This window comes from Lepisosteus oculatus, chromosome 1, assembly GCF_040954835.1.
Source record: "Lepisosteus oculatus isolate fLepOcu1 chromosome 1, fLepOcu1.hap2, whole genome shotgun sequence".
Lineage (NCBI taxonomy): Eukaryota > Metazoa > Chordata > Actinopteri > Semionotiformes > Lepisosteidae > Lepisosteus > Lepisosteus oculatus.
Window position 1 is genome coordinate 51,595,791 of NC_090696.1, and position 16,064 is coordinate 51,611,854.

At 36.3% G+C, this 16,064-nt stretch overlaps 1 protein-coding gene across 7 annotated transcripts in view; it reads left to right on the forward strand.

Annotated features, from left to right (window-relative positions):
* The window catches only part of LOC102687749 (NACHT and WD repeat domain-containing protein 2), a 227,044-nt gene that overhangs the window by 86,918 nt on the left and 124,062 nt on the right, over window positions 1-16,064 (forward strand). For all 7 annotated transcript variants that reach the window (XM_015344866.2, XM_006629648.3, XM_015344864.2 and 4 more), the window contains exon 4: window positions 15,330-15,446. In XM_015344866.2, coding sequence (XP_015200352.1) covers window positions 15,330-15,446 — 117 coding nt within the window. The remainder of the gene's footprint in view (window positions 1-15,329; window positions 15,447-16,064) is intronic.

Below are 16,064 nucleotides of genomic sequence, written 5' to 3' on the forward strand. Positions count from 1 at the left end.
TTGAGATACACGATTCCATATTATATTCCCTTTTAATCAAATTCTAAAAGTATGCTTGTTGACTCCGGTATCACGTTAGTTAAAGACTTCGAAGCTTACAATGTTTAGGGAGAAATGGAATACTGGTGTGTATTTTTTTCTTTAAAGTACCAAGACCAGCTATATACTGTATGTTTATGTTCCAAAATTAATATCGTTTATGGCCTTCACACGTGTTACAGTATGCTCCTATTCTTTTTATGCTCAGCTACTAAAATTTCCCTTTAGTGGTAAAATTCCATATAAATATTCAAAACTAAGCGGATTGAAATGTGCACAGTAAAGACATTAAATGATTAAATCTTTTCACTACCAACCAATGCACCACGAGTGCCCCTGTCGGTCATTTTGGCCAGCCAATCACTTGCCCTGCGGTGCCCTACGGTGCCCTGCGGGTTGGTTACTGCACCGCGGGTTTTTACCGCTCATTTTGAATGGCTGCATCTGTAGGTGGAGTTGCAGAAGATTCACTTCAGTTTAAACTCAAGAACAATTCTTTAAGTATGAACTCAGCTCTTAAATTACTCTCTTGTAACCTCTCACTGCAAAGAAGCCAATTACATGGTTTTGACCTTCTTGATTGGCATGCTAATTGCCATAATCTGGTGCATTTATTGACAAACTATGGATCTTCTGACATATTGCATAATGTAAGTCTCCAAACTTTTGAGCAAACCTTGTTTTTCATATGTTGAGTTTTTTCAAGATTATTACTGATGACTAACACTGCTGTTTTATGATGACAGATTTTGTTACACTTATGTTGATTTACATAGAATACTTTAATATTCTGTGATGACTGTGAATATTGATAGGGTGTACTCACAGTATGGTCATTTAAGAGCATGTGTACTGTAGGGCTGCAAGCTACCTTCTGTAGTTTAGAATCTAAAATTTTGTCCCGCTGCCTCTTGAATTTGAGCCTAAGCTAGCTTTGAAGCTATCCTTGTGTAAAGAAATGTATCTTATTCTCAGTCCTAAATGAAATCCCTCTTATTTTAATCCAAGGTAAAATCTTTTAAATGATGGGTGCTCCTACATTTAAAGGACCCAAATAATCTAAAAGTTTCACAGGTCAAGGGCAAAGTATCCATAGATTATGCCAAAGCTATTTAAATCAAATGGCTTTTTTATTCCTTTTCAGGAACATATTTGTAGCAAACAAATTATGCCTAGGGACATTTTTTATAGCAAGAAATTATGTTCTGTCTGTACAACTGAAACACATTTTAGAGTACTGTCACAATGCTTTACTGTTTTAATTATTCCAAACATTTCTGGCTCCAGCATGCCAAACAACATGGTCTTTAACATCATCCCTGAAGACATGGTCTTCCCCCCTTTGTTTTAATATTATTGGATAGAAGACTGAATTGCATACATATTTTATCATTAAAATTGTCGCATCTGATTTCTATTGTTGTGATGGTTGTGCATGCATGTAATAAGGAATACAGATGCAGCCATTCAAAGTGTGCGGTACAGACACGTACCGCAGGTAAGATGACACGGGGTACCGCAGTGCGTGATTGGTTGACCGACAGGGGCACTCGTGATCCGTTGGTCTGTCGTAGAAAGACTTACTGTAAACGTCTTTATTGTGCCCGTTGTAGATATTGAATTTTACCACTGAAGGGAAATCTTAGTAGCTGAGCATAAAAAGAATAGGAGCATACTGTAACGCGTGTGAAGGCCATAAACGATATTAAATTTGGAACGTAAACATACAGTATATAGCTGGTCTCGGTACTTTAAAGAAAAAAATACACACCAATATTCCATTTCTCCCTAAACATTGTAAGCTTCGAAGTCTTTAACTAACGTGATACCGGAGTCAACAAGCATACTTTTAGAATTTGATTAAAAGGGAATATAATATGGAATCGCGTATCTCAAGAATTTAATAACGGTATGATTATATCCGTGCATATCCATTGCAGAGAATACCATAGTGTGTTTTTTTTTTTACTCCCTGGCGGAAACTGGCTTCCAGAAGAATCAGTATGGCTCAGAGATTAAATAAAACTTCACTCGCACCAAACAAATGTATATTTCTAAATATCACAACATGATCAAATTTAAGTCATTTTAATAACAATGAATAGTCACCTATGCGTTACAATATAAACATTTATATTGATTTAAATCGCGTTTAAATCACCTTTATTTAAAACCCATAAATAAAGCTGATACTGTTTAGACTTTCAATTATTTAAAACTGTATTAAAGCAGCACGATACACAATGCAACGTAAATCGCTATCTTTGTCTTCTGTGTAATAATGTTCACCTCTCTGTCCAGCAAATTTACAATAGTAATAATAATGAACTTTATTGTATATGGCGCCTTTAAAGGTGGCTCCTCAAAGCGCTTTACAGGTTAAAAACAATACTGTTAGGCTGGGAAAACGATTTTTTTTTAAGAAATACAAAATGAGATATAATGATACGTTCCGGCTTAGACATTAACGAAGAGCATAACGCGTGTACTGTATACACTGCAAGTACAACCCCCCTCTCTGCAGGAGTGCTGGCTGTGACGAATTGAACCGGTTTCACGGGTATTTTCAAAGTAGGAGGCGAGATTTCCAGCGAAAGACACCTCCCCCCCCTCAAAAACCCAGTAAGTACAGTACTTACTAGTTAAAGGCTAGGCTCCCGACTACGGCGAAAGGAACCCTTCTTTCATTAGAAGACAATGAACATATTTTAGCCCTGAATGAATTAATAGCAAACATGGTTTACATAAAAGACATTTTTCCAAGAAAGTTTAGCCTTTGTCACTAATGAAACCACTAAATAAAGACATAAATATAAAAATCTTAAGATTTTTAAAAGACATGACTTTGCTAAAATGTATTTGAAAATAAAAACAATTACAACCACCAGGGGAGAGAGAGAACAGGGGAGGGATGTTGGTTTTGCATAAGGGGAGGGGCTATGGAAATTAGGCCTGTTTGGGAATGTGTAGTTACATGTTCTGGCTGTTTGTGAATTATCGTTGTTGAGTATGGAGTGTTGAGGTATTGATTTTGTGTAATGCTTTATGTTGAAAATTGAGGTGGATTTTGTTTATGATAAAGAGGATGAACTGGGATGGGAGGAAGGTTTTGTTTTGCATAAGGGGCGGGGTTATAATAATTGGAGGACTTTGCGAGAGTAAAATGGTTTGATTATTTGATTTTGTATTGTGGTTGTTATCTATGTTTTTGTTGGTATTATGTTTATATGGTTGTTTTTGTTGGTTGGTTGTTATTATGGTTATTAATAATACGATCTATAGTTGAAATCTGAGCCTAAATAAAAAGAAAAAGCAAGTGATTAGGTTTATGAGCAATCTAATTACTTATTCGTTTAAAACGCTATATAAAATAAAGTTTATTATTAATTTGCTGGACAGAGCGGTGAACATTATTATGCATAAGACAAAGATAACGATCCTGATCAGTTTAGAAATCTGTGTACGCTGTAAGGTTTTTACTTCTTAAACTTTTAAAATACACGTTTTGAATAGAAAGAAATCCTGTTTCTGGTACAGCATGTATAGCAAACAAGCACGTCTTTTTTCTCCAATTAGAGGGGTGTCAGATGGTGTCAGCCAATCACCATTCTGCGTTGGGTAGCAACGGGTGACTGTTCTCAGGCGGAAGATGCAAACAGCTTAATGTTCGTGTTTTAAATAATTTTTTTAAATTCAATTAAACGGGCACAGTTAAGACATTAAATATACATATACATAATGTATACAGTACAGTTTGCATACGGTAATATGTTTATGTTACGCGATTAAAAAATAAATAAATCAAAATGAAAAGTCCAGCACCAGCTGGATTTGAACACACAACCTGCCAGTTGGTAGTCACGCACCTAGACCAGTAGGCTACAAGACAGCTCGCATGAACAGGCAGGCGAAACAGCCCTACACAGCCCTGCCGCAGTACACGGATATAATCATACCGTTATTAAATTCTTGAGATACGCGATTCCATATTATATTCCCTTTTAATCAAATTCTAAAAGTATGCTTGTTGACTCCGGTATCACGTTAAAGACTTCGAAGCTTACAATGTTTAGGGAGAAATGGAATACCGGTGTGTTTTTTTCCTTGTGATATTTTAAGCTCTAGTTGAATGATAGGTGTCGCATTTTAAATCATTTTCGTAGTTAGAAATTATGAAACGCCCTGTTAAAAGCAAGGACGTTTTTATGCCCGTTGAAGTAAAACAAAATGCCTGACAAAGTATGGCTTGGACAGATTCCAAGTGCTTGTACAAATGTGCTAAAGAAATTATACTTTGAGTATACAGCTTGTCCAAAGTCATCCATTATTAATACTATTAGTAATATCTTCAGTAAAGGCTTTGATGCATAAATATTTCTGATAAAGGTAGGTTGTGTACTTTTGTCCAACTGAGCAATCTTGCTTTCATAAAATATACCAACATTTTAATGACTGATGATTAACATGCTGTAATACACAGTTCAAAATTAAAGGCTCAAATGCTGTACATGAGAGGTTAAGCTCCCCCTGGCGGTTTTACAAGGCGACGCCGGATAGTTAGTCACGTGACACACGTGAACTACGTGATACCGCGTGATACCGCGACACGCCCACCGGGGTATGCCGCGAAATACCTCACCCATTTTGAATGGCTGCATCTGTACAATGATTAAAAAAAGATTTGATTTATCAATAAACACTTCTGTGTTTCCTTTTTGTATTGCTGTTAGATTCCTTTCCCCTAGTTTACAGAACCAAAACTCCTGCAGATAAACCTATAGTCCTTCCACTGAACTATGCTTTGTTTCTTTCAAGTCTATCACTGCATATCCTGCTTGCAAAACCTACCACTGTGACATTGTGCATACCATACCCTCATCAGACCAGAGTTTGCAAAATGTACATATCCAGGTATCTGAAAAAATAGCCAGGTATCTGAAAGAAAGGCTTCACATATCAGAGCAAGGTTGTGATGGGCCAGTGGGCGTGCCTAGTGTGTAAAACCCTTGGTTCAGTACACTGGTCAAATGTTCCGAAGTCAAATTCTTCCAGGACGGGAGTACCTTTAAAGCGGAGATGACGGCACCGGAAATTTTTGGCGCGCCCTCTCTTTAAAGCCCTGGCCAAATATGAAGACAGTACGTACAGTTATAATTCAAACTGAATTAAAAACTACACATCCCAGTTACCATGGTGGTGCTTGTGATCATTGTGTTTAACCAATGAAACAGGGCGGAAAATCAGTCAAATGACTTTGGGGCTGAATTTCGAAAGCTTAACCTATCAGCAACAAAGTGAAATCTACACGATGGGCTACCTCAAACTGTCAGTTACACGACTGTGTATGTCGCTTAAGCCACTCCTATTTGGCTTTTAGTTATGGAGGCAGAAAGAGCCCCCCGTCTGGGTGCCTGACTTGTCGCCATCTTTAACCGTTCCGTGTCCGAATCGCAGTAGGTAAATTAATCCCAGCTACATTACATATATATTTTTGTGGTAAGAAGGAGCAAAACATCAGTATTTACTGCTAGTAATTAGTGTACGATTTATAGTTGTTATCTGAGCCTAAATATAAAGTTAAAATCTCGACAAAGCAATGTAGGAATGGGCACACAGAAATACAGAGAAAATACATTTTCTGACGTCTAAAATCAGTTTCGATCAAGGTCTCCAAAACGAACAAGAAAAATAACATTTTCAGAGGGCAATTACCCTGTGTTTATGTAGAATAAGTGATTTATGAGCAATTTAATTTCTTATTCATTTAAAACAGTGAAATGTCAGCTGCAAAAGATCGCACCAGAGACAGCACTATCTCTGCCTGTCATAGACGTTCAGGAAAGGGTGAATGAAGTCATGTTAAGTACAATAATTTGGTGATCAATAATAACAGTTGTAGGACAAGAAACAAAAGATATTGAAAACCTAAGCTTTTTAAGGCTATAACTAAAATTCATTCTACAAATTAAGGCAAATGAAAATTCAAGACGTTAAAGTGTTAGAGGTGTAAAAAATACAAAAATGCACATTAGCAAAAAGGTTTAGAAATGGAGCAGGTGTTACTTTGAAAATAAGCAAACAGAAAAAATCCATGACTATATATAGTGCAGAAGAGGGATGCAGGAACACTTGCTTAGATATACAAAAAAAAAATCATAAAAAGGTGTATGTTTCAAAAGAACATACAAGCATGTTCATCATGTACATAAACATGTACATCAATTTCCCTTCAGGATCAATAAAGTCTTATCTATCTCTAAACATGAAACAGAGTGAGGAATCAGAAAATTAGCATGCATAAAAAAACGCAATTCTGTCAGTGAACCCTTAATGAATTAATAGCGAACATGGTTTCATGGAGGGCTTCTCAGATAGTTGGGCATTAAGGTAGATTGCCAGGTGAAAGAATTTGTAAATATAGTTTGTTAAAGCAAGTCAGTTTTTCGCAACACATAAAATACATTTTTCCAAGAAAGTTTAGCCCGTGTCACTAATGAAACCACCAAATAAAGACATAAATATAGAATCTAAAGATTTTTTTATTCAATGTTGGTAGCAGGATGAACTGTCAGATGAAGCTAAGTGTATATTTGGTGCAGAGTTGCTGCAAGATGTTAACAGTGAAAAAAGGTATTTAGAAATGAGTCATTTCAAGAAGGAAATTTTCAGATAATTGTAAATCTAGCAGGATAGAGAAAGCACAGAAAATAGGCAGTTAGATTGATCAGATTGGTATGAAAAGCCATTTAGCAACAATTTATTACAGATCAACAATTTATTACAGTGCTAAACTTAATATTATTGATTACTAATAGTTTATGCTAACACCTAACTTTCTTAATTAGATGTATTTAAAACAATGAACTAAGTGTAACATAACATTCAGAAATACAATCGAGAATAGTTTTGTGGTGTTTGTATAGATGAAACGTTTCTAAAATGTATAACAAAATTAAAGACGATTAAAATCTGTTATCTTTCCACTTGTAATGTCATTAGAAAGTACAGGTTCCTGCTGTGTCTAAGGATGGTATTAAAAGGAAGTCTAAGTGGTGAGAAAGCTGTGCTTAATGATAATTAAGGGACTTAGAAGTAAAAAGAGATGCTTCATATTGCTTGATTAATTTAAAAAAATAAGTTATAAATGCAGACGCGATGGATGCCATAAGCTCTCCAGGCAACAGAACGTTCGTTCTGTACTGCTGAACTCCGCGTCTTCTCTCTCTCTCGGTGCCACCCCCCTCTCTGACGGAGCGCAGTGGGCGGTACGCTATTTTCAGAGTCTCTGATTGGGAAAAAAAAGACCTGCTGATCAGTTTCAAACAACAGGAAGAGAAAAGTGGGATTTTTTCTTTTTGAAACGTGTGTTGTCTTTATGAAATTAGTGTATTTTAAATGTTTAATTAAGAAGTAAAAATCTTAGCATACACAAAGATTCTGAGCTGATCACGAGGAAGAAAAATCACCCATTTTTCGCGCATAAAAAGTGGTTTTTAACTCTCGAAACCTTTTTTGATAGGTTTTAAAGTCGTGCAATGTCTAAGCTAAGCACCAACATAACATATAACATCATTATATCTCATTTTTAATTTCTTTTTTAAAAAATTAAAAATTGTTTGCCCAGCCTAGTTACAGCATAATGAGTATTATCCACGTGTAATGTCATTAGAAAGTACAATAAGTTCCTGGTTTGTCTAACGATGGTATCAAAAAGTGGTCTAAATGGTGAGAAACCCGTGCTTAATGATAATTAAGGGACTTAGAAGTCAAAGAAAATGATTTACGTTGTTTAATTTTAAACACTAAATTATAAATGCAGACACAGAAGCTGATCACGTGGAAGAAAAATCACCTGTTTTTCGCACATAAAAAGTTATTAACTATCGAAGCCTGTTTTCATAGCTTTTAAAGTAGTGCAATGTCTAAACAGGAACATAGTTTGCCCAGCCTAATTTTAACAACCTCTACTTTAAAATTACATAAAACTATATACATAATACTGCTGACTGCAGGAAAATTCCTATTCTTTACTCAGCAGCTTATTAAAAACAGCACCCATGGTGTTCAAGCCAATTTTTTTTTACACAGAAGACTGACCCAAGTTCGCTTTGTGAATCTGTTTTTCTAAGATAGTGTGTCAGTCTGTCCATAAGGGGAAGGTGGACTGTCTTTCATTCGAAGACTTGCCCTATTCTACTTTGAAAATGAAGAAGCTGAGCGAGCACTTGTGAAACAGGTTTGTTTACAAACAATGTAGACACAGAGACTCAGACTTTGTGGAGTGAAATTTGGCACAGCCAGCACTCCCGAGAGAGAGAGAGCAGAGCAGACACAGGGGTACGAAAGCCGGGCGATCTCCCCAGACTGTACGCCCATTTCAAAATGGGTCAGCTGCACTGGTCAGCAGCTTTCCTCATCCTCGCAGCAGCTTTCCTAATCCTCACCCTGATCACTACCACTCCTGTCCTGCCCCTCACCGCGTACCCCAGCCGGCCGCAGCGCCAGGCGAATGTGCAACATTAATGTAGGGCTTGCGGATTTGCACCCTAAACCCTGCTATACTGCTGTGTACATACAGTACGAACATGTTGTGATATTTAGAAATATAAAAAATGTCAATATAATGCCAATAATATTTGCTATTTTAGTTTTCCAAAGAAATGTTTATTTGTTAAAAGAAAACTCATAATGATTGCTGGATTTGAACACACAACCTCACGCTTGTAAGTCAGTCACTAAAGCTATCACGCCACAGACACAGTGACATAGCATAGTGGTGAAACACCCATACACATATCAATGGAAAGTCTTATACTACTGTTGGTGCAACAGTACATTATTATAATTCTATCATTAGTAATTTCTTTAGACTGCATATTATATTCCCTATTAATCAAATTCTAAAAGTATGCTTTTGTTTACTCCGATAATGAGCGTATTTGCAGAAAAGATTAAAATGATCAATTTTCACAAAGTATATAAATGTACAGTAATATGGTCAAAAGTAAAAACACGTAAAAACATTTCTGAAATAACCACGTAATAATAATTACACTTATATAGCACTTTTCTTGACACTCCACTCAAAGTGCTTTACAGGTAATGGGGACTCCCCTCTACCACCACCACCACCAATGTGCAGCATCCATCTGGGTGATGCGACGGCAGCCATAGTGCACCAGAACGCTCACCACACATCACCGGGGAGGAGAGCAGAGTAATGAAGCCAATTCATAGGGATTATTAGGAAGCCATGATTGGTAAGGGCCAAGGGAAATTTGGCCAGGCTGCCGGGGTTTCTCCCCTACTCTTTTCAAGAAACACCCTGGGATTTTTAATGACCACAGAGAGTCAGGACCTTGGTTTTACATCTCATCCAAAGGACGGCACCTGTTTACAGTATAGTGTCCCCGTCACTATACTGGGGCATTAGGACCCACAAGGGCCACAGGGTGAGCACCCCTTGCTGGCCCCACTAACACCTCTTGCAGCAGCAACTTTAGTTTTTCCCAGGAGGTCTCCCATCCAGCTACTGACCAGGCTCACACCTGCTTAGCTTCAGTGGGTTGTCAGTTGTGAGTTGGAGGGTGATATGGCGGCTGATATGTAAGCCTTTCATGGTTAAAATGTTTAGGGAGAAAGTGGAATACTGGTGTGTATTTTTTCTTTAAACTACCAAGACCAGCCATATACAGTTTATATCATATGTTTATGTTCCTAAATTAATATAGTTTATGAGTCTCAGACGCGTAATGCTCCTCTTCTTTTTATGCCCAGCTACTAAAATTTCTCTTTAGTTGTAAAATTCCATATAAATATTCAATACTAAGCGGATTAAAATGTGCACAGTAAAGAGATTAAATTATTAAATCTTTTCACCAACCAATGCACCACAAGAGCCCCTGTCAGTCATTTTGGCCAGCCAATCACGTACCGCGGTACAGCGCAGTGGCTCGTGCGTAGTTGCGTGTGGTACGGGTTTGTGCCGCTAACTTTGAATGGCTGCAACTGTATTTATTTACACAATCTTGCAAATTAATATTTTTACAAGATGTGGAAGTGCAACAATTTATCACAGTTTGAAATGTAATACTAATTATTGATTACTAATAGTTTGTGCACCAGATGCCTGACTTTATTTAGATGTATATAAATTATTGAACTGTGACATAACAGTCAAATATACAATCGACCCTGTAACAATGGGCAGGTAGGTAGTATGGATCCTGTGCAGGACTTCAGGAGAGAGAGAGAACACCAATACAAATTCCTAAGGAAAACTTAATCAAGGAAACAAACAAGAAGGTCAGAAAACAATAGAGACACTAGAAAGCAACAATCTGAAATGCTAAATCATAAACTTGGGGCAAGCTAGAAGGTTAGATACCAAATATAAACTAGTAATGAATAACTAGCAGTTGGGAGCTTGAGGAGAATCCACAATAGTGAGCGGGGAGGTAAGGAAAGAGGGGAACTGAAATACTGAAGGAAGTGAACGGTGATAGGTACATTACTTGCGCCGTGAGCTCTTGTTAAACGCAGTGCATGTGGACTGCAATAATAATAATAATAATAATACAATACAATCAGTACAGTGAGAATTGCACTAAGAAGAGTTACTCACAGTCCAGAACATACAAAGAACAACCCAGAACAGTACACAAAAAGTTGTATTGCGCAATATAAGTATAAATATAAATGGATTACACAAGTCCCTGGCATATATTACACAAAAACAGTTGTAAACGGGAAAGCCAGATGTAGCAGACAGTTTACTGTTCAGTCCAAAAACAGGTCAATGTCAATGTTGCCCCTGCCCAGAAGTGGATGCGTTGTACAGTCTTATGGCAGAAGGCAAGAATGACCTCCTGTAGTGCTCCCTGTCGCACCGTGGATGGATCAGCCTATTGCTGAACGTGCTCTTCATTTCTACAAGCATTTCCACATGTCATAGAGGGGATGGGAGACATTGTCCATGATGGCCTCTAGTTTGGACAACATTCTCTTCTCAGCCACTACCTCCAGGGGGTCCCAGTGACTGAGCTTGCTCTTCTGATGAGTTTGTTCAGCCTAAATTCTAATTCTAAAATTCAAAAAAGTATGTGTTTTTTTACTGTGATAATGAGCGCAAATATTCATAGAAAAGGTTAAAACATGAAAACTTTTTATGAAGTGTATAAACTTAATATAGCAAGAAGGAGCACATAAAAACTTCTCCAAAATAACTACAGTATGTTATCAAATGAAAGACTTTAATGCTTAAAATGTTTATGAAGAAAGTGGAATACTGGTGTGTATTTTTTATTTAAACTACCAATACCAGCCATACACAGTTCACATAATATGTTTATGTTCCTAAATTAATAACGTTTATGACCTTCAGATGCATTATGCTCCTCTTCTTTTTATGCTCAGCTACTAAAATTTCTCTTAAGTTGTAAAAGTCCATATTAGTATTCAATATGAAGCGGATTTAAACATGCACAGTAAAGAGATTAATGAAGCAACCAATGAACCACGAGTCCCACCTGTCGGTCATGTTGGCCAGCCAATCACCTGTTTTTCATGCATAAAGTCTTTATTGAAAGTCTTAATTGAACACATTGTGATATATAAAAATAAAATGTCATGTAATGGAAAGTTACTGAGAAAAGGTGTTTTATCCTAAAAATGTTGTTTACGGACAGAGCTGTGCTGCAGAAGCAGCTGGATACTTAGAACAAAGTGTGATAGCACCCAACTCGTCAAGGACACGGGATGTTTTAATAATGTTTATATCTACTGCTTGAAGAAGGGAGTATGAGAAACTATTTGAATAACTGCTCTTCTTTGCTTAAAGCAAAAACCTATAAGGAATGGAAAATTACTGCTTTGCCTGTCCTTGAAGTGTTGCATCAGCTTAAAAAATATATAAAACAAGGGCTCTCCCTGCTTGCTTTTGAATCAGCTTTCACTTCTCTGCACAGACGGGTGATGGCTTTTTCCCATATTGCAATATGAAGTGAATGAGAATACCTCTCCTGGCTCTTAGATAAAATTCCACGACAGTCAATATATTTTACATAATATTTACTACTTTATTTTGAAAAAAATAATCGTTTTTGTTGCAAGAAAAACACATGCCTTGACTGGGAATCAAACACTGGCTGCTGGGTTCAACGGCATGCACCTAATCCACTCTCCCAAGTAATCATTTAGAGAGTGTGCTGAAACAGGTTAAAATGTTTCTAATACTTCAAGCTATATAAATATACATAAGAGGGATACTGTTGTGTATTTTTTATTTAAACTACAACTGCCAGCCAATTTATATTTCTAAATTGATATAATTTATGACGTTCAGAGACATTATGCTCCTGTTAGGCAGTAAGAGCTTAGTAGCAGCCTGGGGTTTTCTGGATGTTAGGCCTCTGAAACACCTTGTTTGTAAATACTGTACATAGAGTAACTTGTGTGTTGTATCTTTTGTTGTGTGTAGTGTAGTTTATGTCTTGTCATTGTAATAAATACTGTATTTTTTAAAGTGTGGATTATTACTCCTCTCACCGAATCTGTGCCAGAGAACAAAGCATTCACATGCCTCTAATTATACCAACCACTCTGGTATATTCTAAAGAAATCAATTACAATTGGGTGTTACGAATAATTATTTTACTTATTGACTTAACTGCTCGGTCAATTCCTGATGTTCACCATTTTTGTATCCCCCATTAGTAACGGTAATGGTGAATATAATTGCAGTTCTACTGTTTATCGCCTAATATTGCGATAATGATACATGTGTTTTGTACTGGGTGATGTGGTTGTTTGGGTTACTCACAAGTTCAGACTTAGCATTTTCACATTGTGCATTACTGTGTTCATTGTTTTAAAATAAATCACAATTTTTATTTATTCGTAGAATAGTTTGTCTTACATATTGTCACACTGTTAGAATATATAGTGCAATGAGGAAAACAATGATTTGTCCCAATTGGGATTTTTTAAGCAAAGCTTTCTCATCTCCCAACAATCTATACACGCAAAACACATGAAGTCATATCTAAAGATACACCAGAAAAGTAGTGTACATGTCAATGATCTGCATTATTATCGTATACCATACTGTATATACACTGTATTTAGAGTATGATAACCTATGGTTTTAAAGCCACTACAGTACAGTATGTGTGAAACACATTTTTGTAATCAAAATGTAAAGTGAAATTGTTTCTTGATAACTTTTTGCTGAAAGTTGCTGTGACAAGACAGAATATAGATTTTCTCAATGCAGATGTAAACCTGAAAGAGGCACATTATGTTAACAGCAAGCTATTATAAATAAACAATTTCTTTATATTTCGGGATGTGTGAAAAAAACAAAGTAATGGTCTGCCTGGGTTGCAGGCAAGTATCTAAATCAGTAGTTCTCAAACTTTTTGGACCAACTACCACCCCTGATCAAACCAAAGCATCCAAGTACCACCTACAAGTTATCTTCTCATAGGAACCCCAGAAAATCTCAATGACCAACATGAGCACACGTGCATGCACACACTCACATACACATATAATAAATATTATAATAATAAACTTTATTTGATAAAGCGCCTTTAAAGGTGGCTTCTCAAACCTATTTACAGAATGACAAAAGGAACAACAACAATTAAAAATAAACAATAAAGAAAGCACCATTTCAGTGAGAGGGGTAAGCATGTTTAGTTGAGCAAAGCAAATGTGAATTAATTGGTCGAGCCTTGATACAATTTATAACAGAGTCTTACAGATTTTAAATCGTCAGGCATTTTCTTGACTGCAAAGGCCTCGTGGTGGATGCTGCAGTTCATATCTGGAGCAACCTCTCTTAATTTGTGCAAATACATCGCTATGTCGGCTTGTCATCGCTTTAGAACAGTCTATACAAATTTTATCCAGTCAATGCCATTCTCTTCAATAAATTCATACAGAAGCTGAAATATGTGCTCCCCTGTAGTTCCTATTGGTAGCGGCTTACAGAACAGAAAGTCCTCATGGGACATGCCCTCAAATTCGTATCTAACATAAACAAAGTTCTTCACAAATAATGTGGGACTTACCTGCTTTAGCAATCCACAAGTTTGCATTTTTCCCCGTTTCCATTTCAAGAGTCCGTCTCAGAAGTTAAAATAAGTTTTTATTTAATGCGCATGGGAGTGAAACACATAGACGCTCGGTGTATTTTTCTCAAATTAATCTAGAACAGTTCAAATATTTGTCTGTTTTTCTGTTTATTTTTCTGTATCCATCACGCTTTCCTATGCTCACAAGATTGCCAGTGTTCATAGTACACATTTCTATGCTTTCCTGTGCTTACAACATTGGCATTGTTCCAAAATCACGCACATTCTCCTACCTCCCTATTTGCTGGAGATAACTTTTTTAAATACAATTGGCCACTTACGTTCATAGCATGCATGCCTATAGAATTACATTGTAGCCCTTGTGTCCACTCAAGTATAAGCACACGCTGTATGTAGGCTGCTTATTCGACACAAACTAATTTTATTAAAATAGAAAATATGAAAACCCGTCCCAATTTTTCAGTGCACACATGTTCCAGGGTCATATGGCGTACCTCCTGGCGGCACTCCAGTACGCGTACCAAAGTTTGAGAACCACTGATCTAAACCATTGTACTAAACTATCATTTGGGTGCTTCATGATACATTATGGTGTATGAGTGTTTTGTTGTCCATTACAACTACAAGGATGGAAAAAGTAGTTAAAACGAACATCAAAATGTTTCCAAAATATCTACAAGTGATATTTGTGGCTGCAAAATTTCTTTAGTTAAATGATTCCATATTAATATTTCCTGTCAAGTGGTATTAAATCAGTACTTCTACATTTTTTTTTTACAACAATAACATTGTCAAGTACAGTGTTCTTATTACATATTCTTAAAAAAGGTTAAAACATTATAGCTTTTTATGAGGTATATAAACTTGATATAGTTAGAACAAGCACATCCAAACCTTTCCAAAATAACCACCATAAGTTACCATGTTAAATATTTTGATGCATAAAATGTGTATGAAGAAAGTGGAATACTGTAATGTCTTAAAAGTCTTTCTATGACTTTTGTTAGCTTAAGATAAAGAATAGAGTGTTGAACTTTAAATGTTTAATGTTCTTTATGGGATTTTAGAGACGGGTACCAAATTGCATTTCCTAAGTATTTTTTAAAATTAGGAGTAACACATTAGTCACAGCTACCATGCAATAAGAGAGTTAATTTTGAAACAATGTTTTTTTTTTCTTTATATTTCCAGGTAGTGGATTTATACTGGGGAATAGATCCAGAGGAATGGGACAATCCAGAGCTACAGCGGATGAGAATGAAGCTCCTGGAAGAGTGCTTGAAAACATCTTCAGGTCCATGTTTTGTTGTGGGTATATTTAGATAAGTTTTTACATTTCATCCCTTGCACATTTTTTGATTGACTTGGTCAATGTGACTTTTCTTCTGGAAAAGTTATAAAAAGTTAATGGTTTACAGATCTTTTGAATTTGGACATAAGTTCCAGGAAGAATCACTTATTTTAAAATGTAAGATTCCTCTCCCACACAATTTATTTATTTATTTCCTACTTGTTTTTACAATTTTTGTCACATCCACTCTGTACAGATGCAGCCATTCAAAATGCATGGTAAAAACCCGTAATGCGCAAAATTATCTACAGTTTATCATGTTATACCGCAGTACATGATTGGCTGGCCAGAATGACCAACAGGTGGCACTCGTGGTGCATTGGTTGTAAGTGAAATGATTGCTTAATTTAATCTGTTTACTGTGTATGTTTAATCTGCTTCATATTGAATATTAATATGGAATTTTACAACTCAAGGGAAATTTTAGTAGCTGAGCATAAAAAGAAGAAGAGCATAACATGTCTGAAGGTCATAAACAATATTAATTTAAGAATATAAACATATTATGTTAACTGTATATGGCTGGTATTAGTAGTTTAAATAAAAAATACACACCAGTATTCCACTTTCTTCAT